Here is a 25,915-nt window from a genome sequence, read left to right as displayed (position 1 = left end):
TGTCTTGCACAGCTAGAACATCCTTAGAGACACTTAAGAGGCTTTTCAGAGTTTGAAAGGGTAGGAGCCCCACAGTAATTTAATATTGGCATAGACTCAGCTGGCTCTGCCAATAGAAACCCTTGATCTGGTGGCCCCACCAGCACCATGGCCTAGTGCCAGTCAGCCTACTCTGTTCAGGGTGAGGTGACCATCAGTGAATTTCCGGAACTGTCATGAAAAGCAAGGAAGGGCAGTCCTGGGCAGGGAATGGATCCTGTGCCCACTCATGGAAAAAACTTCCTGCAACCTAGGGCCATTTGTTTTTTGTTAACTGGGCACAGCCAATATGAAGCCCACTGAGCAAAGTTAACAGCCTTTGTTGCAGCCTCTGCAGTGCATCCTTTATAGATGCCCACCACATATTCAGGGGGTTCTAAGTAGAGTGGTGGCCATCTGCCTGGGAAGCAGGGACCATGGCCCCCACTGCAATGGTGGACCACCCACCAGGCTCTAAATGAGGCTGTTAGTAATTATTCAAGTTCTTTATAAGGCTTGTTACTAAATTAAAATTGTCAAGTTGATCATTTGCCTATCCATTGACATTAGCAGTGTAAAGAATACACTGGTTTCTGATCCTACACTTCTAAATTCCTTTTGACTTTTTTTTTCCTTTAGGTCCCACATATGAAATTAATGCGATGCTTTGCCAAGAGCATTGATTGTCTAGATTTTCCCTTCTCTAGCAAATTCCTTCTAAAGCTTCGATTTAGAACATGTCCGACAATGAAAATGACTGCGTGGGTGCAAGCAGAACCTGCAACCATTTCTGCTATATGTATGAGGCATTGGGGAACAGTAACTGTGCCCTGTTCTCACCTGTCATTTTTGCATATCCCTAGCAGTTTAGGACAGCTGGATACATTTATGAGTTATATAATCAGTGATAATCCTGAAAATTAGGCATGGATCCAGCCCTCCTGGACCTACACTGGCCACCCTTGTCATAAGCAATGGAGAACACTTTTGCCTATGTGCTACAGGACATTATTCTCTTCCTTTGCACAATACTTAATTTGAGCCAGTGGTCGTAGGTGGGCGCCACAAGGCTCTCACTTTTGGGGACAGGCACTTAGTTTTCTTAATCACACTTTGACATTGAGCAACATAAGGAAAATACTGAAGGGTAAAAAGAAAGAGGAAGAGAACGACAGTGACAAAGGGAGAAAGCAGAACCTGCAAGGGTGAGATGAAGGGGCAAGAAGTGTCTTGTGGTAGATTTAAGAGGCATGAGGTGGAATCAATCAATCAATCAGTATTTGTAAAGCACACTTATGGGGGGGGTATACAGGCACTGCGTGGAGAGGGGCTATTCGAACATCCAGGTCTTGAGGCTGCTCCTGAATTCGGCGCGGGAGGAAGAAGGTTCGGAGGTGGATGGGGAGGTCGTTCCAGGCCTTAGTGGCGGGGTGGGAGTAGGAGCGTCCTCCAGTTCGAGTACGATGGATGCAGGGGACGGTGGCGAGGGCCAGGGAGGCAGGTGCCTGGTGGGCGGGAGCCAAGACTTCAGCCTTGGTGTTTGGCACACCAGCGTTCAATAGTGCCCGCCACAGACTTATGAGCATAACTTTGTGCCCTGGCACCTATTGTTTTACAAGTTAAGGACTGCCTCTGCAGAATAATCTGCAAAGTGCACGTCTTTGGCGCATTGCAAAGGCACGTCCATTGAGATTTGCCACTACCTCATCGTCACCGAGCATTTATTAGCAATTAACAAAGCGTCTTCCTTTCTGGAATACCTTATAAAGTCATGCCTCGCGTCTGCGCCTCCTTCCCCACCCCCCGTCCAGCAGGACTGTTTGAAGCTGTGTGCAGCCACGGGAGCTGAGAGCATGTATACATTTCGCCCACAATGATTTAATAAGGAAGCCAGCCCTTGATACTCCAGACTCTCACAGCCTCGAGCATTATTACAGACTTCTCCTATACAAAACCACTTTACGATCTGTCCTCGAAAAAAATAGCTTCCACATATAATGCTTTGCATTGTACCTAAAAGAGACAAGCGGCTTAAAGATCACGGAAACTTTCCTGACTTTTTGTCTGAAGCTGAACAGAAAAAAAATGTTTAGTAAATGCAGCATCACAGTATTATGTCATTATCTTCATCTCCCTTAGCAAAATGTCGGATTGGTCCCCTTCATGTAAAGCACATTCATGAAAGATGCAATGTTAACATCATCCAGATGACTGATCAAAGCATACTTTCCTAATACCATCTTGCTAAAATATTTTGAGAGGAGAGCTTTAATATTGCAGTTTTACAGCTACAGATTGCTGTTAAGCCTCAGTGCCTATTACCAGTCAATCAGGGATTTTCATTTCACTCCATAAGAACATTGCCTAAAACCTTTAGAATGTAAAGACATCACACACATCCCTGCTGCCTTTCCACGAGCGTTGCATGTGCCTTCATGGTGGATGCGTGTTTACTTAAAAACATGAAAGACTTTTTAAAAACACGGAATTAAAGTTCTGATCAAGGTTAAGTTGGAGATGTTGGCGAGAGTTGGGTCTCTTCAAGTTAGTCACACAAAGGGGGATGGGGACTGTCAACTGAGTTCCTGTCTCTTCTTTAACCCTGTGTTGTACTTAACACACACAATGAGTCCTCTGTGCACACACAATTACCAGAGAAGTATCTAGTAACGATTTGGATGTTTATTGTCAGAAGAGTAACCACAATGCAATAGAATTCTTCAGAGTAAAAGACAATTTAAAGCCAACATATAAAAAAGTCAGCATTAATAAACTGCACAATAAAGGAACACTTGATCCCAAGTCAAAGAAACCCATTACAACTTGTAGAGAGGAAATTAGATAAGCCAAACAGTCTGGTTTTGATATGCAAATGCATGAAAATAAAAATGTATACATTACTTTTTTGATATATCCGCCATAAGTTTTGTTAGTTTTGTCAATCCTTGTTTATTGTCCTTTTGAGATCATATGACAGCAACTTGCTCTAGTCACACCTGCCTCAATGCAAGAAATAAAACCCTCCCCAGACCTCCGAAATTCTCCAGGCCCACTGACCTTCCAGCAGTACAAAGACGCACATGTGACGTAGCCCTCTGCATTCTGAGGTACGTTTTAGGCACCTACGTTTCTGCAGAAGAGGCAGCAAAGTTGCATTGCCACCAGCATTGTGAGATGTGGTAGGGACTCAAACCTGCCTACAGTAGAAGCAGCAACTGTGATGCTGCCTTGTGAGATACGGCATGAGCCTTATCATTCATCCAGTAGAAACAGCAAAAGGGATTCTGGCCACCTTAGTTTTGCCAATCATTGTAATTTTGAGATTCGATGACAGGAGGTTACATCCGTCACTCCTGCCTGAAAAGAAGCAATACAGTATTTCACTGGACTATGATAGCCTCCATAAACACTGTAAGAAATTGCATTATTGGTTGAAGGAAATAAGATCCCACCTCAAATAATAATCAAAATGAGTGACGGTGGTCACAAAATGCAAGTGGGGAGGCGGGGGACAGTTGGAGGGGGAGGGTGGGGAGGGAATTAAGGGGAAAATAATAATTTAAAAAACGTACCTTTCAATGCCACTGCCTCCAACACCAACGGCCCCCTCAATGATTCTCCCTCAGCAGTTTCTGAGGAAAGCACAGGCTCGTCAGCCAATCCAGACGCTGCTCTCATGTTATGAGAGCAGCACCAGGATTGGTTTGAGCAGCCTGATCTGCTGCTCAGACAGTGCCTGGGAGGCTGCGGCTTTTCTCCAACCCGGCTGTGCAACACAGCTGGGTTGACGAAATAGAAGTGTGCATGTATGTTTGGCCGGACTAAGACGGTCGGCCAAACTGACATGCGCACTTCTAAGTGCCCACCACTCCTCACTCTCATTGCCCTACACACATGTCAGGGCCAGTCACAGAAAAATGTTATATTGTTTCATTATCATTTTATTTTTATGTGATTGACTCTTATGAGTTGGGCAACGCTCCACCGCCAATGGTGGAAGAGCAGCCTCTGATCGAAATCCTGGTCTGGGTGAACCTCGAAAGTCACTAAATTAACCATTATTTAACCCTCTGATAGCTTGGCATAAAGCAGTCAGGCTTAACTTAGAGGCAATGTAGAAAGTATTTAAGCAGCACTCAAACAACAAAAATAATTAAGTAAGATACAACACGAGAAAAACCCCAAACCTTAGTACTTTTTAATAGATACAATGACACCAAGATTACAATAATTCATTCAGTAGAGCCAGAGTTATGAGTTTTGAAATTTTTAGGTAAAAATAACACCAAAAGGTGAGAAGCACTAACTACGGGATATGGTTGTGCCGGACCAGCACAAAATCACAAGTTCCGACCGACCATGATAGAGCACAAGCTGGGTACAGGACCAGGTTCATCCTGATGGCAATCTTTACCTTCTGGCTTCGATGCAAGGACTGTGCAGTGCGACTCTGCGAGGCTCTATATTGTCCTACGTTGCTCTGCGTTTGTTCCAGTAAGGCTTTCGGTCAGGTGCTGTGGGGCTCTTTTTCACTTAGTGAGGATCCGGTGAAGTCTTTGGCAAGGAGCTGTGCAGTGTGGATCTGCATTGGATCTGGTGAGGTTCCCTGTCAGGAATCGCCAAGCATGGCTGTGTGGAGCTCTGTGTCGCTCAAAGTGGGATCATGTGGAGCCTTTGGTTAAGAGCTGTGCTGCTCTGCTGGGCTCTGCATCGCTCCGCATTGGATCCGGTGAACCTTCAGTTAGGCACAGAGGAGTGTACTCTGACTCCAGCCAAGGGTCATGGACCTTAAAGAGAGAACTTGGGGGTCAGGACTCACTCCCACAGAGGCCAGCAGTGGGTACCAGGACAGGTCCTGTTTGGTCTGGTAAGGTGGATGCAGAAAAGGCCTCTGGAAGCTTGTTGTATCACTGTCCTTCACACAGGAGGTCAGCCAACTGACCATTCGAGTCATTTCTGGGGTCCTGGGTTCAAGACAGTAAGGTCCAGTCTTCTTTCCAGCTTAAGGCAGCAGGGTTTTCCTGGAGGTCAGCCAACTGACCATTTAAGTAATTTCTGGGGTCCTGGGTTCAAGACAGTAAGGTCCAGTCTTCTTTCCAGCTTCAGACAGCAGGGTAGTCCTTCTGGGTCTTCACAAGTACCAGGAGTGTTCTGGTTTCAGGTTCCTAGAGTGCCACTTTTATGCCCAGTGCCAGCCTGTTGGAGGGAAACACCCCTTTGTCGAACTTTAAAACTGGTTGTGGTCAGTTCCTCCTTCTCCTCTGGGTTCAGCTCCAGCCTGGCTAGTGAAACAAAGGGCAGGCTGGACCAGGTGTGAACTGCATCTGCCAGTGACAGAGTAGGCATCTTCAAAAGTCAGGAAGGGTTGGGCACCGGTCCCAGCCTACCCTTTGAAGTGCAATGCATTCAGAACAGGGGCACAGCTCCACCCAAGCCATCCTGTCAGGAAGACGCTAACCTCTCCACACCCAATCCCTTTGTCCACTAGCTGGGAGGATTACACAACACACCCCAGTAAAACCACTAACCATCAGGTCACCCTGGGCAATGGCAGCTAGGCGTATTTTGCTTGGACAGGAAAATGCCAACTTTCTAAAAGTACATTTTCGAAAAATTAACTTAAAATCTGACTTGAACATTAGGTTGGATTTTAAATTCCCTTTCCAGTGAGACCTTGAATCATTTTTCTAGCTAGTACCAAAATGAAGTTATGCACTATATGGAGTTATAATGCAATCCATTGCTTTTCCATTGGTAGCTACAGTGAAAAATGACTTTGGAGGGTTTTGAATGCCAGGATATATAAAACTTAAGTACAAGTCCACCTTTTTAAATACCATGCATCGTCCCCTATGGACATTTAGGGCCTACATTTGGAGTGCCTCATAAGTACTAAAAAGGAAGCTTTAAGCCTCGAAATGGCAATTTAAAACTGCACTACAGGCTGCAATGGCAGGGCTGAGACATGGTTTTCTGTGCGGTGGCACAATGAGTTCTGCAGCCTACTTGTATCATTTAATTTAATTTACATGCTCTAGGTACATATAGTATCATATATCAGTGACCTACAAGTAAATTAAATGTACCAATCAAGTATAGGCCAATGCTACCATGTTTAAAGGAGAGAGCATAAGTACTTTACCACTGATTAACAAAGAGAAAGTGCAACAAAAATGTGTTCAGCAAAAAAAGGCAGAAGAAGGCAAAAACCTGGGGTGACCCTACAGAAATGGCCAGGTCCAACAATAAGTAAATATGCTTTTAATCACAGCAATACTTTGTTGATGTGAGGTAAGTAACAAAACAAGGTACTTGTAAATTTGGGTGATTGTCACAAAGAGGATATTGCTGCATTTTGTAAACAAATTCATATCAACACCCTTGTATACACAATGAAAAGTCTTAGAAGCTTACAGATCATATAGCGCAGAACATCTCCATATGGTCATTTACTCCTATTGTGTGCTGACTGCATAGAGTTTTTATTTTAAAAAAGACTGTCTTTGGAGAAGGAGTTTATTACTGTCTCTGTCAGGTTTTTTTGTCTGTCTTCTGCATAACTTGGTATTTAAGTTGGCTCACATTTTGAATTTGTGTGGAAATGTTGCCCAATCGTGATATTTTTCTATCATTTCTGGTGTTGCCTTTGTGTTAAATTAGTCTTGCTTTCATTTTAAATTCATTTTTGCACACACAATGATTCCCACATCAGTATTTTAACAGCTACACCCAAATTGCATATCTCAAGTAAGCATATCTCATACTCTGAATTTCCTTCCTGTGTAGGGGTTGGGTCACTAATTTCCCCAGATAACAGCATTTTAACCCCTTCCCTGCGGGGGTAATTTCCCGCGGTGCGGGGGGGGCCGCAGCTCGTCACGACTCACAGTGGAGCTGTGCTCATGACGAGCTGAGCTCGTCACGACCCGGCCCACTCATTAATTCTCCCACACAGGCAGGGAATTAATCGCGCGTGGGTGGGCCGCGGCAGTTATGACGAGCTCATCTCATCATGAGCACAGCTCCACTGTGACTCATGATGAGCTGAGCTCGTCATGAGCCCTGAACTGGTTAATTGCCACTATAGCACCATGGTTGTTTGCTACAGTTGCATTATCCGGGGAAATGTGATGTTTTGGTGATATCCAAGAACCATTAATTGAATATTGTCATCACTATGAAAATGTATTTGTTTGCATTTAGTTTACCCATCCCTTTAAATGCGTCCTCTAATTCTTTCACCGTGTTGGCCACCTCACCCTGGCTTAGACTCATGGCAAAGTTTATGAAGATGGGATCTTACTCAATGCCACAGATGATCAGTGTCCCTCTGTCTATGTGCATAACATACACATTTCTAATGCCTGGTGGTCTCCCTGGCCTATCAATCATTTTACAGTGGATCCAGCAACTAGAAATTAGCATCCTTCATTTGATGAGTGTTGGTTGGGAACATAAATAATTGTTAAATGGTCATGAGTTGTTTTGATGAGGGACGATATTTTCTGACCTTAAATCATGATGTTGCATCTCAAGGGGTCCTTGTAGGTTTCCTAGGTGTCCCATTTTGTGAGGATGGCATGCATCTCATTGTCGGAGTTACTGTCATCTGAGGCCGCCTTGATTTTAGGACTGTAACAGTTAATCAAGGACTGCTCACTTATTTCGGGTCTAGAAATATTGCTGTTCTTTTCCTACAACATATCCCAATTAAGTGGTTTTCCTTGCCATAATTGGAGCATTACTTCTAGTGTGAATTTGATCCTCTGAAGCATCTGTAGGAGTGTGGGCCCTATCACTAGGCCCTCTTCTACTGTATCTCGTTGTGCTGCCTTTACTGATGACTCCCACAGCTAAGGTCTAAAAGACGCAGACAAGACCCTAAAAGCCTGGTTAAAAGAAACTCTTGCCAGCTCTGGGAATCCGTGGAACCGTCAAATTATAAAGGCCATAAGAACGCTAGACATCGACAATTCATTACTAACCGCAGACACTATTCCATACACAGTCTGGATAAGGGTTATCAATAAGCAGATCAGACAAATTTCTAGCAGATGGATATCCAGGGTCTAAAAACAACAACTATCCTGCTTCCCTTGAATAAGTCATACCTCCCTGGGGTTCCTCAATCTTACCTCCTGGAAAGTCTGAACACAGTGGCCCAGAAGAATATAATGTTCATGCGTCTCTTAGGTTTGCGCTCCACTCCCTTCAACTGATGGGCTCCAACAAGTGAGGAGGGGGTCTGCAGACTGTGCAACTACAGGTCTGAATCATGGTTGCTTCTTCTGTGCTGTTGTCCCACCCTTGACGCTCCCAGAAGGCTTCTTTTAAAACCCTTATATTTAAAAAGGGGTATCAGAACATGTAGGGAGGCATCTGCCCTTTGCTTTACTTTCCTAGACATTCAAGTGCTTGCAAGGTCTGGAAAATATGTGAGACTCTTGGACAATCTCCTTTTACCCTCTCTTGCCCCTGCCCTTCCAGTTCCTCCCCCCCAAAAACTTATCACAGACTTGTTTCGCCCCCTGTCCTAGTATCTCTGTACTAAATGACTTTATCCTTGGCTTTGGAAACCGTCATTATAAGAGTAACTACAAGACTGCCTTGTTAGTTGTATGTATATGAACTTAAACTTGATGATTTTCTTTGTTTTTGCTTTTAATGTGGTAACTGCGCTATGATGACATTCTATTGCAATGGTTTTAATTAACTGTGCTAATTTAATTAATAATAATAATAAAACCCACAGGTCTAGAAACACTAAGAGCTGGTTTCCCGACTCGCTCAGAAATTGTAGTCTGACTGGTCATAATGTTCATCATGAAGCAATTCAAAGCCTACTGAGCTTGACTTAAAATGGTTTTCATGTTTTTAGGGATGCACTGGTTAAGATGGTTGTCCATATGTACTTGGAAAGTGTTACTAATGTGGATCCAGTGAACCTGGACCCACTTCTTGTGATACATTCAAAATACATGCAGCCAACCCAATGTAGCCTTTGCATCCTTAAATGCATGAGCAGCATTTTAAGCCAGGCGGAAGTGGAAAAAGTGTCCCCTGCAACTACTGTACTAAGAAATATAAATGTGTGGTAATGTCAGATCAAGTCCCGCACTTGTTCTTCTGTTCTGTGCAGAAATTTCCTGCAAAGTAGGGAATGGAAGTTAGAGCAATGTGTGAATGGGTGGCAGCTATTATATGACCCAAGACACAACACTGCCCCTTCTGTTGCATGTTTTGGAGAGCAGCTGCCGCAGTGGTCCAGTGAGTTTCTTTTTTAGTCCAGCAACCCCTTCACAATCTGAGCTGCAGAATCCATGTCGAAGGACATATATGCCTACTTATGGAGCTTAAAGGACTACAAGCAACCTAGAACTAGGTGAAATTGTGTGCAATAATACATTTGGAGTTAGGGTGAGAACGTCTGGTGTGCCTGCCCAGGAGAGGGGTCAGGAGGTTTTCATTGGGATTAGGGTGAACCCCAAGTGTTCCCAATTTTTGGGGGTTGGTTACTTGCACATACAAATTTACTCAAGGGTTGCAAAGTTGGATATGAAAACCCATATATAAGCATTACCTACTCTCATGAATTGGCTGCTGTAATAAATCGAGGAGTTAGTCCAGTAAAATAATCTGTGTACTTAACCGAGCCACCCAAGTACCCAGCAACTCTGCCCCCAGAGTTACCAATACAATAAGTTCCCTTAGAGGCTGACTTCCCAGATATTATGTGTTACAGCTTTAGGGTACCCGTAGAAATAAGAATAACCTTTAAATTTGGCCCGAGTCCTCTGAGTGTCCCTGGTGTTTTCACTGGAAGACTCCATCGACTTTTGGCAGGTGTTGTTTCTGAGTGAAACTCAAGAGATGCACACAAATCTCCAAACTATGATTTCTGTTACTAGCCCCATCTTAGTTAAAAGGCCACCTGTATTGAGAGGCCCAGTGTGGTCCTGCAGTGTAGGGTGACCTGCCTGTAATACCAGGAGGTTTGAACGAGCATGATCTTTTTTGCAATACGATTTCCCAAATCCTTTCTTTTGCAAAGTGTATTATCAAAGGGGACTTTTTGTCAAAATCTGATCATGCAAACATGAAGAATCAAATACTGCACCAGTAGGCAAAGCTTTGTGAAGGTTCATTGGTTTAGATTTCCATTCATCACTTAAAAAGTGTTCAGACATATAGCAGCATAGATGGACGAATAAATCGCTACAGCAAACCAGGTTATCACTCTATGGAATGTAATAAATTGTGATTGCGGGATTGAATTATGTTGAAGCAAAGAAGGGGATAGGCTTGTGTTTATTTGCTTCCCAATAACCTCGGCCTGGCCTTACGATAGGCATATATTAGCTTTAATTCGTGACAGTGTAATGTACTACATGGTTTGGACAAAATACTGGGTCCCAGATTCTAATGTGCATCTTATGTGGTGTGGATAAGGATTGGGCCCAATGACGGTGCCAGTAATGTAGCAAGAGTGCCATTGGCCCTGGTTCAGGGAAAATGGTCCCTTGGACTGCATTTGAGGTAATAAAATACAACAATTATCAGGGGCTCTGGCAATAGCATATTTTGATGCGGTAATTCATGATGCTGGTGTGCAGTGCAGGTCCTGAATGGTAAATGGGAAACATTGAAGCAATGTTCATGGTTTCTGCCACACCACCCATTGTTCACCTCCAGCCCCCTCCAGCAGAGGAACCACAAGCGGTGGGGTTGTGAAAGGTGGTGCTTTCCTTTCTTCAATTATGGCCATGGGCGTCTCATTTTCTTGTCCCATTAATTGAATAAATGCACTTTCAAGCATGGGGTAATGCAGATAAGTAGCCTCTGCTACTGACCTATGAAGGTCCCTTCTATCACAGGAGTCTTACACTTATTTGTGTGTCATAGCTGGGCACTAAAATAACCACAGTCATTAATATCCTGCTGAACAATGAAGCAGTTGCAGGACTGGGTTTTCAGGGCAGAGGATGTTGCCGCAGGAAAATGTGAAAATATAACACAAGCTGTCCTGTACATTGGTTTAACAGTTGACAAAATATTGTCCTTACGATTGTCACATGCTGTAGGCTGTTGCACTGCTTAGTGCATACAGCATGGTTTCAAGTTTTTCGCTCTGTTGGTATTAGTGCAAACTGTTAACAGTTTTCCGTCTTTGTTGACATCTCATCAATTGTGTTGGCTAATTTATTCAATCTAATTTTAGGAGGAAATTTGTTTTGCTATACAGATCTATATTTCGCCTAAGAAGCACTATAGCTTAGATGTGAATGCCATCAAATGTGATTTCTCCCCTTTTTGCACAGACACAGAACCGAATGAAATTGGCAGACAACTATGAGGAAGATGACCATCACCCACATCACCACCACCACCACCATCACCACCACCAGTCTCCTGGAAGGTCTCAGCACCCCAATCATCGACCTTCTCCAGATCAGGTCAGTGACATCTTTTTGACAGTCAGAGATTATTCCAATTAGCATGCAGCACACTCAAATGAATTATATAATCCTAATACTTAGAGCCAGATTTAATATTTGGTGGGATGCTAGCTCTCCGCTAGGGCTGTGGAGTAAATTACTCCATCACTGTGATGAAGGTGCCGCCATTCAAATTTAGACATGTACGCTGGGTGGTCTGATATTTCTAGCTGTGGCGGTGCCCGTCAATGCATTGCAAATTTGCCTTACAGCTCCGTCAACACGACAAGCAGTACATCAATATTACAAAGTTTTTTTTATTTTCAACAAGAAAATTCCAGAGCTGGATTTTCTTTATTCAAAATAAAAAAAGCAATTCCCATCTTGTCATGGGAGATTCCTCCCATAGCAATGGGGACATTGTGCAGTGCCCCTGACCACCAGGTTTTTCCTGGCAGTGACGGGCAATGAAACATGGCTGTATGTATGCTCACCATAATTAGGGGAGCAAACATGTAGCCAAAACTCCGACGGCCCTTACTCAGTCAAACCATGGTTTGCCTGCTGCTACATCAGGCGGGCTGATCATAATGTTGGCAGGATGGGAACTCCTTAAGTGTTGCGACTAATTTTCCTCTCTGCCAACATATACATTTGGTCCTAACTATACAACAGTACTGATCAGTTTAAATGTCGGTGAGGTTCATTTCAGTCACTCTTCTAATTCAAATGTTACTCTTCTTATGTCCTTAACACTGTATTTATGTAATGAAGGGCAAGATGTACAACCCTTTTTTGCACCCGCAAACAGGAGATCCTCCCATTTGAGACCGCAAAAAAGGGTAACGACATGTACAAATGCTATTTTGCGAGTCGCCGACTCGCAAAATAGCACTTGGGACTCCCGCTATTAGGAAGGGGCGTCCCTTCCTAATAGCGAGTCACCAGGCCATGTACTTTTGTTTTGCGACCGCATTTGCGGCCACAAAACACTCGCAGTTTACCACGTACTTCAAGTAGGTGGTAAACCACTTGTAAACTGGAAGGGGTCCCCTGGGGACCCCTTTCCCTTTGTGAGTATATGAGAAAATATTTTTTAAGAGCAGGCAGTGGTCCCAGGGACCACTGACTGCCCTTAAAACATGAAACTGAAAAGTTTCATTTTTCTTTTTTAAATGCATCCTGTTTTCCTTTCAGGAAAATGGGCTGCATTTAAAAAAAAAACTGCTTTATTAAAAAAGCAAAAGACATTCAATTGATGGACGGATTGCAGAACAAGTCAAAACATTCACCTCCAGTCAAGAGATCTGGGTTAAATACATCATTCTTTTGCTCACCATGCCACCCCAGTTTAGACCTGGCCATATGCAAATCAGTCTTGACCCTGTGCCTCATGGGAACAGTCCAGCCCAAACTGATAAGCCAGGTCCTCCCTGGACCGGAAACAAGCATCCTAGGACCGGTTTCGGGGTTTCACCCCTCTGCAGTCAGGATAGCTTGAATCCAGTGGCACAGTGAGCCCGGGACCCACGTCTGGCCATACCCGGAGCACTTAGGGTGAGGAAGCAAAAGACAAACAATTGATGGACGGAATGCAGAACAAATCAAAACATTCACCCCCAGTCAAGAGATCTGGGTTAAATCCATCATTCTTTTGCTCTACATGCCACCCCAGTTCGGACCTGGCCATATGCAAATCAGTCTTGACCCTGTGCCTCATGGGAACAGTCCAGCCCAAACTGCTAAGCCAGGTCCTCCCTGGACTGGAAATAAGCATCTTAGGACCGGTTTCGGGGTTTCGCCCCTCTTCAGCAAAGATAGCTTGAATCCAGTGGCCCAGTGAGCCCGGAACCCATGTCTGGGCATACCCGGCGCACTTAGGGCGAGGAAGCAAAAGACACACAATTGATGGACAGAATGCAGAACAAATCAAAACATTCACCCCCAGTCAAGAGATCTGGGTTAAATTCATCATTCTTTTGCTCACCATGCCACCCCAGTTTAGACCTGGCCATATGCAAATCAGTCTTGACCCTGTGCCTCATGGGAACAGTCCAGCCCAACCTGCTAAGCCAGGTCCTCCCTAGACCAGAAACAAGCATCCTAGGACCGGTTTCAGGGTTTCACCCCTCTTTGCCCCATTGGGCGCAGGGTCAAGACTAATTTGCATATGGCTGGGTCCAAACTGGAATGGCATGGTGAGCAAAAAAACGATGGGTTTAGGCCCAGATCTCTGTACTGGGGTGAATGTATGACATTGTTCTGCATTCTGTCCATCAATTGTTCTTTTTGCATTATTAAAAAGCAGTCACAGACATGGTGGTCTGCTGACCCCAGCAGGCCACCATCCCTGTGAGTGCTAGCCATTCCTAATGGGGTCGCAAATTGCGCCTGCCTCATTAATATTAATGAAACATGCAATTTGCGACCCCATAAGGAATCGCAAACAGTGGCTGAGATACTGTTGCGCATCCCAATTTGCGAATTGCAAATTGCAAGTGGCAAAGGCGATGCAATTTGCGAGTCACAAATTAATGGGTCGTACTACTGACCTTCAGTCTTTCTTTTTCTCTAGGTTTCCTATCTAAGATATGAAATTTGTGTGATTAACATCCAAGCGATTGGAGGGCCCTGGAATGATTTTCACTATCACAATTTACTTCAGAATAAGTTTTCTGTAGAACATAATATTGAAACGCACACAATTGAGAACAAGAACAACATGTAAGCTATATATTTGCATTATAAATGTGTAATAGTGGCTATGCTTCCAGCAGCACATTAATCCAGCCTCGTACCTTTAGCACCCAACATGCCATCACCCCATCTTTATTTCTGGATTTTCTAGTCTACCAGCTTAGACGAGCATTTGGAAAGCCAGCATGTCTATGCAGTAAAACCTATTGCCTTTGCAAATGCTTTTTTGTTGGATAGCTGCCCCAAGAGCATTTGTGGTGGCCATTTTGGAACAGGAGTTATAAAAGTAGTACAAATGCATTAAGAAATGGTGGTAGGTGCAGGAACATCCACAGCAGTCGTCTTTGAATGCATTTGTGATGTTTTAACAAATGCCACTCAGAGGTGGCCGCAGTGGATGTACGAATCTATAATTACCATCTTTGTATCCATTTGTAACATTTTTAGAAATCCAGTTCAAAGCTTCTCATGGTGGATATGTGCACATCTGTGGAGGCCATCTTTTAATGGGTTTGTTAATTTAATAACTATTCCTAGATGCCCAATGTGCAAACGTACAGTGTGTATATGCTGGTGGCCATCTTGAAATGGACCAAAACATTTTTGGGGATGGATGCTTGCTGATAGCACAAAGAGCAATGAAAAGTATATAAAATATTTTTTTTAAATAAAGCAATATCAGAGGGGGACACAACTAGAATGTTGTACAGGCTATACAAAACATTTGACATCACCACGATGTAACTCATACACAACAAAATGGGCAGAAGTCACAGGCCTAGAACTGACGGAATGTGACTTCATTCTGATTTGAAAACAGGCAGCCTAATGCTTGATCTGTCTTCAGCATAGGGCCAAAGCATTTAAAATTATACTATGATGGTATATGACACCCATACGCCTGAAAGCTATTGCTAAATGTTTGAACTCTTGTTGGAGGGGTTGTGAGTTGAGAGGGACATATATGCACGTGGTGGGAATAGCCACAGATACAAGAGTTTGGGCCCAGGTTTTTGGGACAATAAAAGATATTACAAATGTAACCTTACCAATGCAACCTCTAATAACCTTCCTGGCTCTGACTGACGATGATGGGCTGTCCCTCCTCTCATCACTCACGACTAAATTGCTATTGTCTTTGCTCTTGGCAGCTCGCCTGGTGGTGGCACTGGAATGGGGGAACCCCATGCCACTGTGGTGGACTAAAGTATGGAATATTCATGCAATGGAACATCTCACCGCAGTGCTATGAGATACTATGCCAAGATATGAAAATATATGGATTCCCTTACACACCTATGTTAAACGAGACAGGAGGGTACCCACACCACCAGAACTGGTGCGCCTAACAGAGGAACAGGAGGTGGACCCTGAAGAATGAGGGGGCCATTCATAGTCACATTGGTGGGGTTGTAGCACTAGTACCTTTTATATCAGGTGCACCTGAGCATTTTGTACTGCACGTTTTTGATCCCGGTTACTGTTTTTACTTTATAATGGCCAATGTTAGCTGCATTTTTTTAATTCATGCTTGTACACTGCATTGGCCCTCACTTGGGAAATAAAGAGTTGTTAAAAAACAAAATTGTTAAAAAAAATAATAAAGTGGTAGAAGTGTGGGGGAACAATGGAAAAGTGGGGGTAAGTAGAAACATTTAAAATAGGTTTTAAAAAAACAAGTGGAACTGGGAGGGGTAGGGTAAGTAACAGAAGCTGGGGGAGGGAGAAGCAGTACAGACAGTGAAAGAGTAAAGTGAAGGAGGCACAGTGGGAGAGAGAGGAAGAAACCTGCAATTTCATGGAGTGCCTAAAGTAAAAGAAAACAATAGTTCCCTAAATGCAGGCAACTTCAGCAGTGGAAGGACACATGCCGACCAGCAATCGGAAGACAGTGATGCCAAAATGCTCTTGGGTGGGACAAATATATGCATAGGGAGGAAAGCCATCAAATCAAGAGGAGACAACTGAGAGAGGAAAACAATCCATTTAAACATGTGCACAGGACTAACCCAAAGCCTCCTCAATGTGTATTAGAAACAAAATAGGCCTGGCCAAGGTACAGCAACAGCTGTGTGCGGACAAGACTCAAAAAATATTTGATAGTCTAAAATACTGCAGCGTACATATCAATGTGAAAGTGCATTGAAATATTATTTCTTATTTGACTCAGAGCCAACGTGACAGAATGCTATTTCACATCCCGTTCCATTCCCACTAAAAAGGAAAAAGATTCCTTTTTAATAACAGTAGGGTCCCCAAGAAATTACACAGTTGTTCTTAAATATTAGTTGTGGACGCAACATTTATGTAAAGATATTTGGCCAGGAACAGTGGAAAAAATTATTCCAAAGCCACTTTTTAGAGGGGTTTGGTGACTCTGCACAGATATTTGCTTTGGAAATATAGTGCCAAATGTTGCACGGGGAGGAGAGAATGCCAACTTTCATAAAAAAGTGCAGAGTTCAGATATTGCAGCAGGAATCCATGCTAGATGATGGAGATCAAGCTGAGAATCAAAATGATATTTCAGTGCAATAAGAATAACTGTGGGATCAGACAGGTTTCACTTGTGAGAAGTGGAGGAACATTGTGAGACCTCTTGTATCGGAATGAAGTGCAATTCAAAATGTTAATTTACACTACAGTAGAAAAACACACCCTTTTGTGACTCAGTGATGTGTCTAGGGTAACTGGAGGGTAACATGGAGGCAGTTTATATATTTATTTATTGCATTTCATGACACAAGGGCACTGGAGCACTTTACAGAACAAAAGCTGTCAATTATACACACTGGTCAGGAATAGATATATTGGAATAATAGGCTGAAAGGATGGATGGTTAGACAAATAAAGACTAAAGAGGTTGCTCTTCAGATTCCCTCTAAACACAAAGAGTTCTGGTTTCTGTCTGATATGTTTCGGAATACTCTTACTGTGCCTGGGTGCAGAGCAAGAAAAGGTTTGGTTAAGGGTTCTGGTTTTTGTGACAGTGGCAACATGTCATACTGGGTGGGGGTGTTCTTCTACTCCTCTGTCTTCCTATCATATAGAGTTTCTCCTGTAGCTAGATGAGATGGAAGACCTTTGTGGATGGCATTATGGGTGAAGGAAACTAATAAAAAATGAATTTTAGCATTCAGCGGGACACAGTGTAGGCCTCTTGAGAAAGGCGTAATAATTTCCACTGGCGTAACGAGGCCCCCATGCAAGGTACGTGGAGGGGCCCCCTCCAGGCTCATTGAGAAGCTCTCGGGGCACAGTACTGGGCTGAAGGGGGACCTTGGAACTGCCCCCCCCACATAGCTGGGGCTGCGGGGGCCTGTGTTGCGCCACTGACATTCTCTCATCGCTTTATTCTGGTGAGCAGCCTGGCCTCTGCATGGAGAAAGGCTCCGGGGGATAAAGTGGTTGAAATGTAACGACCTACAAGTATTGCATTTTCTCCTTCTATGTGAGGCAGCACTTAAGCTTGCATTGCTGTCTTGAAGTCTTATCGAGGAATGGATGACTTTATTTTTCTCAGTAGATGGATTTGAAGTGATGTAGTTGTTGAGAATTAGGTGATGTTTTCCATCCTCCATAGAGTTGGTGTAGAGTACTAGTGATGGAGGGAGGCCTCGTGGAGAAATAGTTGAGCCGTTCTTGAGCTTAGGGGGTGCTGAGAGTCACTGGGGAGAGAAGAAAGAATTTTGGGGCCATTGGGGGCACCATATGTGCCCCCAAGGGCTCCACACGGACGCCATGCACCAAAGGGTGGACCCTAAGCACGCTTTCTGACATGGTGTCCATGTCGGACAGGCCAGCATGGAAACCATGTTGGAAACCGTGCATCATAACCTCAAGGGCGGAAAGGCCCACCATTGAGATTACTGCCCGGCTTCCGACTGGCCAACAGAATTTCATATGAAATCAACAGGTTTCATCTGGTAGTAATTTAAACATGGGCGCCATGAGTCTGGCACTGAAAATATGATCTATTGACAAAAGCAATGATCTTAGGAATTCGCCATCCCATTGAAGTGTGCTCTTATTACAGAAATGCCAATATTAAAAGTTGTCTCTTAATTAAGATGGAATTTCTCGAAATTATGAAATAATTATGATTCCACAGCAGCACTGAAATCACTAGGGGCCCGATGTAGGTAAAACCAAAATACTGAGTCCTTAATAGCGAATTTTACCGACTCGCAAAATTGAATGTAGGTAGGAATCACTAAAATATTAGTGATTCCTTAACATGCCTTAATAACGAATCCCAAATTGAGATTAGCTAATAAGGAATACCTACCCATTCATTCCTATGGGCTAGGAGGCCCATAGGAATGAATGGGAAGATATTCACTATTAGCGATTCGGTATTAAAGAATGGCAAATAGCGGGCACTATTTCAAGGGTGCTAGGGTGTCAAAAGGACACCCTGTTGCACCCCTGAAATGTGCATGTGTGCACATGTGGCGCACATACATGCCCTAAGGGCATGAATGTGTGCCACATGGCACTTTAAAAAAAGCAAAAAAGTGCTTTTTTAAAGGAAATCGCTAATTACCACCAACTTGAAGTTGGTGGTAATTAGTGATTCCTTAAGGCTAAAGTGCACTTACTTTTGTGCTACTTACATTGCATTTAAGGAATCGCAATTCCCGATTCCTTAAATGCAAGAGCAAAATAAGGAATCGCAATTTTGCGATTCCTTATTTTGCTAGTAGGTTTAAACTCACCTACATTGCTCGCAGCCAAATAGCGATCGGTAACACTGGAATTTTACTAATTTCAGCGTTACCGATCGCTATTTGGCCACCTACATCTGGGCCTAGATTCCTGCCTACTCCGTCTTTAAAAGAAGAAACCTAGTAAGAGGACTTAATTTAATTACATCCATCTGCACAAAAAGTGACATCACTGGATTTCCCTTCACCCATCTGCACAGGAAATTACAACACTTTTTACTTTCTACCTACTTTAATCAACTCTTCAGGGCATGTAAATGCCTAGATATCCCCAGCACAGGGTGGACACAGACAAGGGCATTGCCTGTTCGGGCCAAATAGGGTCTTGGACCAGAACGACTGTTCCACTAAAACTCACACATTAAGATACGTTCAAATGTATCCCCCAGCACTATACACTGCCAAGCCCCACAATCACACTGAGTATGATGTAGATGACCCAGACACTCATTAGCATTTTAGACAACTAGACTAGCATTCACACAACATATAGACCTAATCTCCATACACATCCCACTTACTACCACACATCTTCCAACTACGCAACACCTATTCCAACTTATGCTCAACTTAACACTCACTGTGCAGTACTTTGTGCACCATACATCACAGCCATCATCCCCAATCACAAGCTTGACACCCTGTTCATCACAGAAACATGGTTAACGCCTACATCTTTGCAAATCTCAGATGTCCTTCTTCCCACGGGCAACAACATCTATTATGGGGACCGTACACGTAAGAAGGGAGGATTTCTCACTGTCACTGTCATCCATAAGTCTTCCTGGTCCTGCACTTCAAGCTAGTAACACTCAAATCCATGGAGATGGTGACATGTTCTTTTCCACTCTGCAATTCAAACCACCACCTTCCATCTCATCCATATGCAATCCCTAGGACAGAACAAGGATTTCTTTGATGAATTTTCAGTTCTCCTCACCACCTCATCCAAGCAACATGCCCACACCACCCTATTCGGTGACTTTAAACTCCCAGACAACACAGGCTAAAAAGAAAAACACTTCAACCTTATCGATACACTCAACATGTTACTGCATACCACACAGCAAACACACTCCAAAGGCCACATCCTCTACCTGGTCTTCTCAACATCAACAATAATTCAATCTGAACTATACAAAACCCTGGAGTGGACAGACCCTTTCACCATCCCTATCTCCATCTCAGCATTCTACCAACAAACCAGGTCACCACAAAAGAAAAGACCAAACCTTCCGGTCCTTCCAAGCCAACCAGGGGGCTCATTACGATGGCGTAATAAGAAATACCCCCTGCCATATTATGATGGCGGTGGGTATCGCGGCGGACGCAAAGTCCGTCTGCCGCTTTTCCGCTGGTCGGCAATCGTTCCGATTGCCGGTCGGGCGGTGCTGGGCCAGTAATATGGTGGCGGTGCCTAGTTGGCACAGCCAGCCATATTATGATGTGGGTTGTAAACAGGCCCTTCCATGGCAGCAATGCCGTCATGGAAGAGCTGGTGGGGATTGCTGGCCCCTGGGCATGCCGTTTTACCATTGTGGACAGTGCTGCAGCCAGTAGCACCATCCGCAATGGTAAAAGGCCAGGATACGCCCTCCAGTATGGTGGGCGCATCCTAATTGGGCCGGTGGGACCGCCGCACGTCTGGCGGTCGGTCCCATTACAGCCATCATAATGAGCCTCCACATTCTTGAACTCATCTCTCACCCTATTAGTTCCATGTTTAATACCAATATTCTTCAAAACAACTTCAACAATTTTTTGGAAAGCTATGTGAACATCCATGAGCCAATTACAACATGGAAGTGCAAACCAAAGCCTTCTGCACACTGGTACTCTAAACAACTTGCAGACAATAAACAATCATTCTGCAGACAGGAAAGGACATAGAAGAAAAACAGAACTCTAGAGAATCTCTTGATTAACATGCAAGCAGCTCAACACATCAGCTAGAGCAAAGTACTATGCCAACACCATCAATAAAGTCACCAACAGTAGCAGAAGGCTGTTCTAGGCAACCAAGCACTGCATCAACTTCCTGCTTGACATACCAATTCCTCACTCCACAGAAAAGTGCAATGTCATCAATCTCTCCTTCCGTGAAAAAATACAGAATGTCAGACAGCGCTGTGGCAAATTTAGTTAAACCGAGTTAAGGCACTAATTTGGTGTCCACGTACAGGCACATTAAAGACAGCTGCCTAAAGAGTCTTCTCAGGTAGGTGTTTTCACTGTAGCTATCTTAACTCCTAATTATTTTAGACAATACAAGTATTTTACAAAGGCCCACATTACTATTAGTTTATTGTGAGGGCACTACTGATGTGGTTATTTTGCACTCAAAATTACCAAGGGATTACGGGTAATTTCACCATGCTCTGCTTTGGAATGTGGAATACCATTGAAAATTGGTATTTATGCATTCATTTAAGTAGTTATTCACAAATTCTTCCATACTTTGTTTTTTAAATCTCTTTATTTGTCTTATCAAGAGAAACAAACATCATAAACATCCCCTTTATGGCCCTGAGGACGCACAGACGGGAATGCATTATTATTGTAAATCTTATAATTTGAGTCCTGTGTGGACCAGACCCCAGTGGAGCAGCCATTAATCCTCCCCAGACCCTGGGAGTAGTTGTGCCTATCCCCTCTGCAAGCCGCCAGGATAGTATTCATTTCATCCTCCACTGTAACGGGTCTCGGCCCTGCTTCTCTAGTCGATCCGTTCCTCACTGATCTCCATGGAGCTCATATTTTGTCCCATTTACATAGATACCCTCTTGATTGTTACATAATTTTTTCTGCTCTATTCACCAGTTCAGGCCCTCCTACCATTCCCACAACTTGGGCAGGGCAGGTGCCCCAGTGTTTCAGTGTATCTCTGCGGGCCACCATCAGTGCCAGGTTGCTGAATATCAGTGCATAGCAGTATAGAGTTTATTCGGCCTAGATTCCCAGAGTAAGCTGCACCTCCTGCCCCAGTGTTGCTGATATTCCGTCCCTCACTCGCTTCCAGTAGGTTCCAAGTCTCGGGCATACCCAGAGTGTGTGGATTAGGGTTCCTCGCTTGTGGCAGCCTCATGAACATTGCTCATTTGGAACCCAGCCTATTCAAAACAGGTGGGTTCGGGTACAGTAGGCTCTATGCTAAATGTTAAACTAGATCCGTCTGAAGCCCGCTCAGATTGCCACGTGCCAAAGGTACTCACATGCCAGACTCCAGACATAGTCTTCTAGTCCACCCAAATCCCTTTCCCATTTCTTTCTCAGAGGGCCCAGCATGGGAGACTCTTGTTCAATAGTGTGGAGTAAATTCGGGACACTGCATGGCTCATCGGGGGGATTCCAGTACCCTGTATTCCAGTGGGGACTCTTCCTAAATCTCTTCCTGCAAAGCATTGCACCCAGTAAGTAGGAATCGGAAATGCTGGTATCGCAGGACTTGGCTCCACGAGAGCTCATATTATGTCAGGAGTTCATCAAAGGCTATTATCGTCCCGTCCCTCCAGACCACCCCTAGTTGGGAGAGTCCCAACAAACCCCATTTACTATGGCCCTCTATGCTCCGTAGGCCACAGAACAGGTCAGAATCCCAGAGGGGAGTCCGTAATGTCGCCCTGCCTCTCCATCCCATCCTACGTGTCGCCTTCCTCCAAATAGTAACTACCGTCTGTGTTGGAGTGGGGGGGGGGGGGCCTTTCCTAATCCTCCAATTTCTGACCTGGAGAATTTGTCGCCTTTATCACATCCATCCTAACAATCTCTAAGGCGCTTAAGCCTAATGCAATATTACAGCATGACTCAGGACCCCAAATTCTATCTCCCTCTAAATCGGTATTGGGAGGCGGCTTGAAATGCGGACTCAACGACGTGAATATCTCAGTCAATAGCCAGCACTTGCAGGCGTGCCCCTTTCTGAATAAGTGCCTTTATATTTTTAAACCACTTATTACTCATGTAAAACTCTATCACTACCCATACTTCAAAAATATATGTTAACAGACCTTTTAATAATTTTTATTGTTGAAAGTTAGACATGTTTTGACCACAAAAAGAGCACTGTTGCTTAATACGTACCTGAGAAGGATGAAGGCCATTGACAACATTTGTAAAGTTTGAACTCACAGTGACCCCTCATGATGCAGAAATCCTACATCTGGCTCACAAGCCAAAAGAAACAAGGAGTAGTTTCAAGAATTTGCAGTGAGCCAAACGAGGCACGTGTGTCACAACTGTTTTTAATCTGCAGTAGTGTAATACCAGGACTACGTTTTTTCAACAAGGTTGATAGTGATTAAGACACTCAAAGACTCCAGCATCACTTGGCTTGTGCTGTTGGCTGGAGGGCATGGAGAAAATGACCGCAGGTCGCCAATGGGGTCTATGAACACACGTGTGCACAGACTGGATTTTCTATAGTGCCTGGCGGTCGGCCTCTTTTTTTCCCAGAGCCAAGAGAGGAACAGCATGTGTGTAAAGAAAACAGCGATTTTTGGAACATGTGCTGTCAATGATTATAGCTTAGCTTGAGGAGAGCTATATTTGTACATAATTTGGTTGGCCACCAACTGACCTATCTGTCTAAAAATCATTATATTTTATGTTAAGGTCACAAAAAATAACATTTTAACATTAAATAAACTTCAGAATTTGGTACCATAACTCTTTCTTCGAGCAATAATTGTAACAGGTTATAAAAGCCAAAATAAGCACGTTGGCTAACCTTAGCATTCTCAGAATAGCTCTGTGGTACTCTCTCTTGTGTCATCAGCAGCACAAAGCACTCGCATTTCGGGAAACAGAAACGCTGAGGAGCGTACAGAAAAGTTAAGTAAGTGGTAGCTTGTGGCTGCTTGTAAGAGGCATCAGAAAGGGTGGGTGGCTGAAAATATTATTTCAGTTCGGAATAATGGTTATAAAATGTGGAATTTCCCATTACACCAGGTATTACTGGTTATCAACTCACTCTAGGTGTGTAATATAAGCTCCTACGGCACAGAGGCCACACCTTTTAGGGGTCCCCTTTGATCACATGATCTATGAATGTGGGAGACGTGAAGTCTTGAGTGGCCACTAACCATCTGCGGCAGGGGGCACCATCATTTTGTGCAATGCTACTTTCCAACTTCTGACAACATAAGGGGCAACCACTCGCCCTGCTGCCTCTCTTTTACACACAAATCCCCCAAGATTCGTCCTGACTACTAAGCAGTAGCCTGTTTAAGCGTGAGAGTTAAGAAATTGAAGTGAGATCTTCAGACTTGTAGATTATTTTAAGGTAATCTTACAATTACCACTTTGTATGCTCTTCTTCAAGAAGCAACAACGTCAGGATTTTGAAAAAAAATACATATTGCAAAAACGGCTTGCATGGAACTTCGAAAATTATTTCAAGAAGACTTGAAATGTTAGCCCGGCCTTTTCTCTAGACAGTAGACTCAAAATCATTTGACTTTGAGCTCCCACAACAACAGGGGGTCATGGTGAATGAAAGTATTGGGGAAATCCAAGTAGACTAAGAGCTCCTTGACTAGACTTCCTATAAAGCCTCACATCCTGAGAAAATCCCACCTTGGAGTAATGCAAGGATGGGGATGCTGAATGCTTATGCCCTGTGATGCCCTGTCAACAAAGAGGAACAGGATACGGATTCATCCGCCTGGTGCAGGTACTGCCAAGAAGAGCCTCAAAGCCTTAGGAGAATCATTGGGACACATATACGTGATCAAGATAATAGGCTTAACTAAGAGAAGTTAGGCCTGTGCATCACTATTCTCCACCTCCTCAAGTCCACGCTATGCATCTCACATTGCTTTCTATAAGGGTAGGGCATGAGTGACTACAGTGGAACCGGTAATGTGGCCTCTTGCATGGCTACTGGATTCAAGCTCTGGTATTGCAGTAACTCTGGCAGCCGGATGACGTGGATGTATCAAATTAAACGGCGGTTCCTACTTTCTAGGTTAATCTCTTCTACAACTAGATTACCTTCTACCTCGTGAAGAATAGGGGACGGAGTGTTCGAGTGGGAATGAGAGCTGGATATTGAAAACTATTGTTTCGTAGAATTTGTGATGACCACTTGCTCATTTGTGGAAAAAAGGGTCTGCATTTCTTTCTTTCCGATTTCTTGTAGTTTTGGGGCTTGCTGGATGCTACACCTAGTGAGCCAGATACTTGGGTCTAGGTCCAGGGCCAGCCTCTCCTTTTGACATAATGCAACAGCTGATATCTGCCTTGGTAGATAAGTTGTCCATGTATTATCTCAAACAAGGGTCAGGTCTTTCCTGGCCTTTTGTGCTGAACAGGCTTGCTCTATTGTGCCAGCAACTACATTGAACAGTGGAAATGTTCGAGGCAGACTGTGGCTTATGAGCTGTATCCCTCATCACATTTGTAATATGGAAGGAGGGGGACCATCTGCTCCCAGCACATCCTTGTGTTGTCAGGGCATTCACCCCAAGATGCCTTAAGGTAAGGACCTCAAGAAGTACTCTGCCTCTCAGGGCAACATAAAAACAATGTGATACATGAAATACAGAGAACCCTGGCCGAACACAGCAATTTACCTCAACCCTGCATGTACTAACCTGCCCACCAGGGGGGAAAATCACTGTAAAGAAGAAGTCACACTTCACCTAACATGACACATCAGACCAAGCAATACTTAACTGAATGTGTGCTGGTTGAGGACAAACGTTGGCTGCAACCTTCAGTGAAGAGAACTCTTTCCAGATGTGCATCCAGTTCAGAGAAGGGAGCTGGTGGCATTTTGGTTCCTCTTCCGACCATAGACAGAGGCGGAGCATGATGGTTAGCGTTCTAGCTGCCACAGCCTATTTAAGACACATGCTATTCTTGACGCGCAGCGGATGCGCGCAGAAGTAGGCACTAGCTTTTCTGTTAATCAATTTTAACTGTTTTTAAACCTCTTTACCCCGCTATTGTTTTAACGCACCGCTTTCTTATACTGGTTTGCACTTTGCACCTTGCCACAAACTCTGCTGACCTCACTTCTTTCACCTTTTACCTGTC

General features: G+C 44.0%; 1 protein-coding gene across 4 annotated transcripts in view; it reads left to right on the top strand.

The window, feature by feature from the left end:
- ERC2 (ELKS/RAB6-interacting/CAST family member 2) overlaps positions 1–25,915 on the top strand; it is a 2,271,945-nt gene that overhangs the window by 1,819,658 nt on the left and 426,372 nt on the right. For all 4 annotated transcript variants that reach the window (XM_085624647.1, XM_085624646.1, XM_085624648.1 and 1 more), the window contains one exon: positions 11,337–11,471. In XM_085624647.1, coding sequence (XP_085480773.1) covers positions 11,337–11,471 — 135 coding nt within the window. The remainder of the gene's footprint in view (positions 1–11,336; positions 11,472–25,915) is intronic.

This window comes from Triturus cristatus, chromosome 9 (genome assembly GCF_964204655.1).
Source record: "Triturus cristatus chromosome 9, aTriCri1.1, whole genome shotgun sequence".
Classification (NCBI taxonomy): Eukaryota; Metazoa; Chordata; class Amphibia; order Caudata; family Salamandridae; genus Triturus; species Triturus cristatus.
The sequence above is the reverse complement of the archived record's forward strand: the minus strand, read 5'-3'. Positions and strand labels throughout refer to the sequence as shown.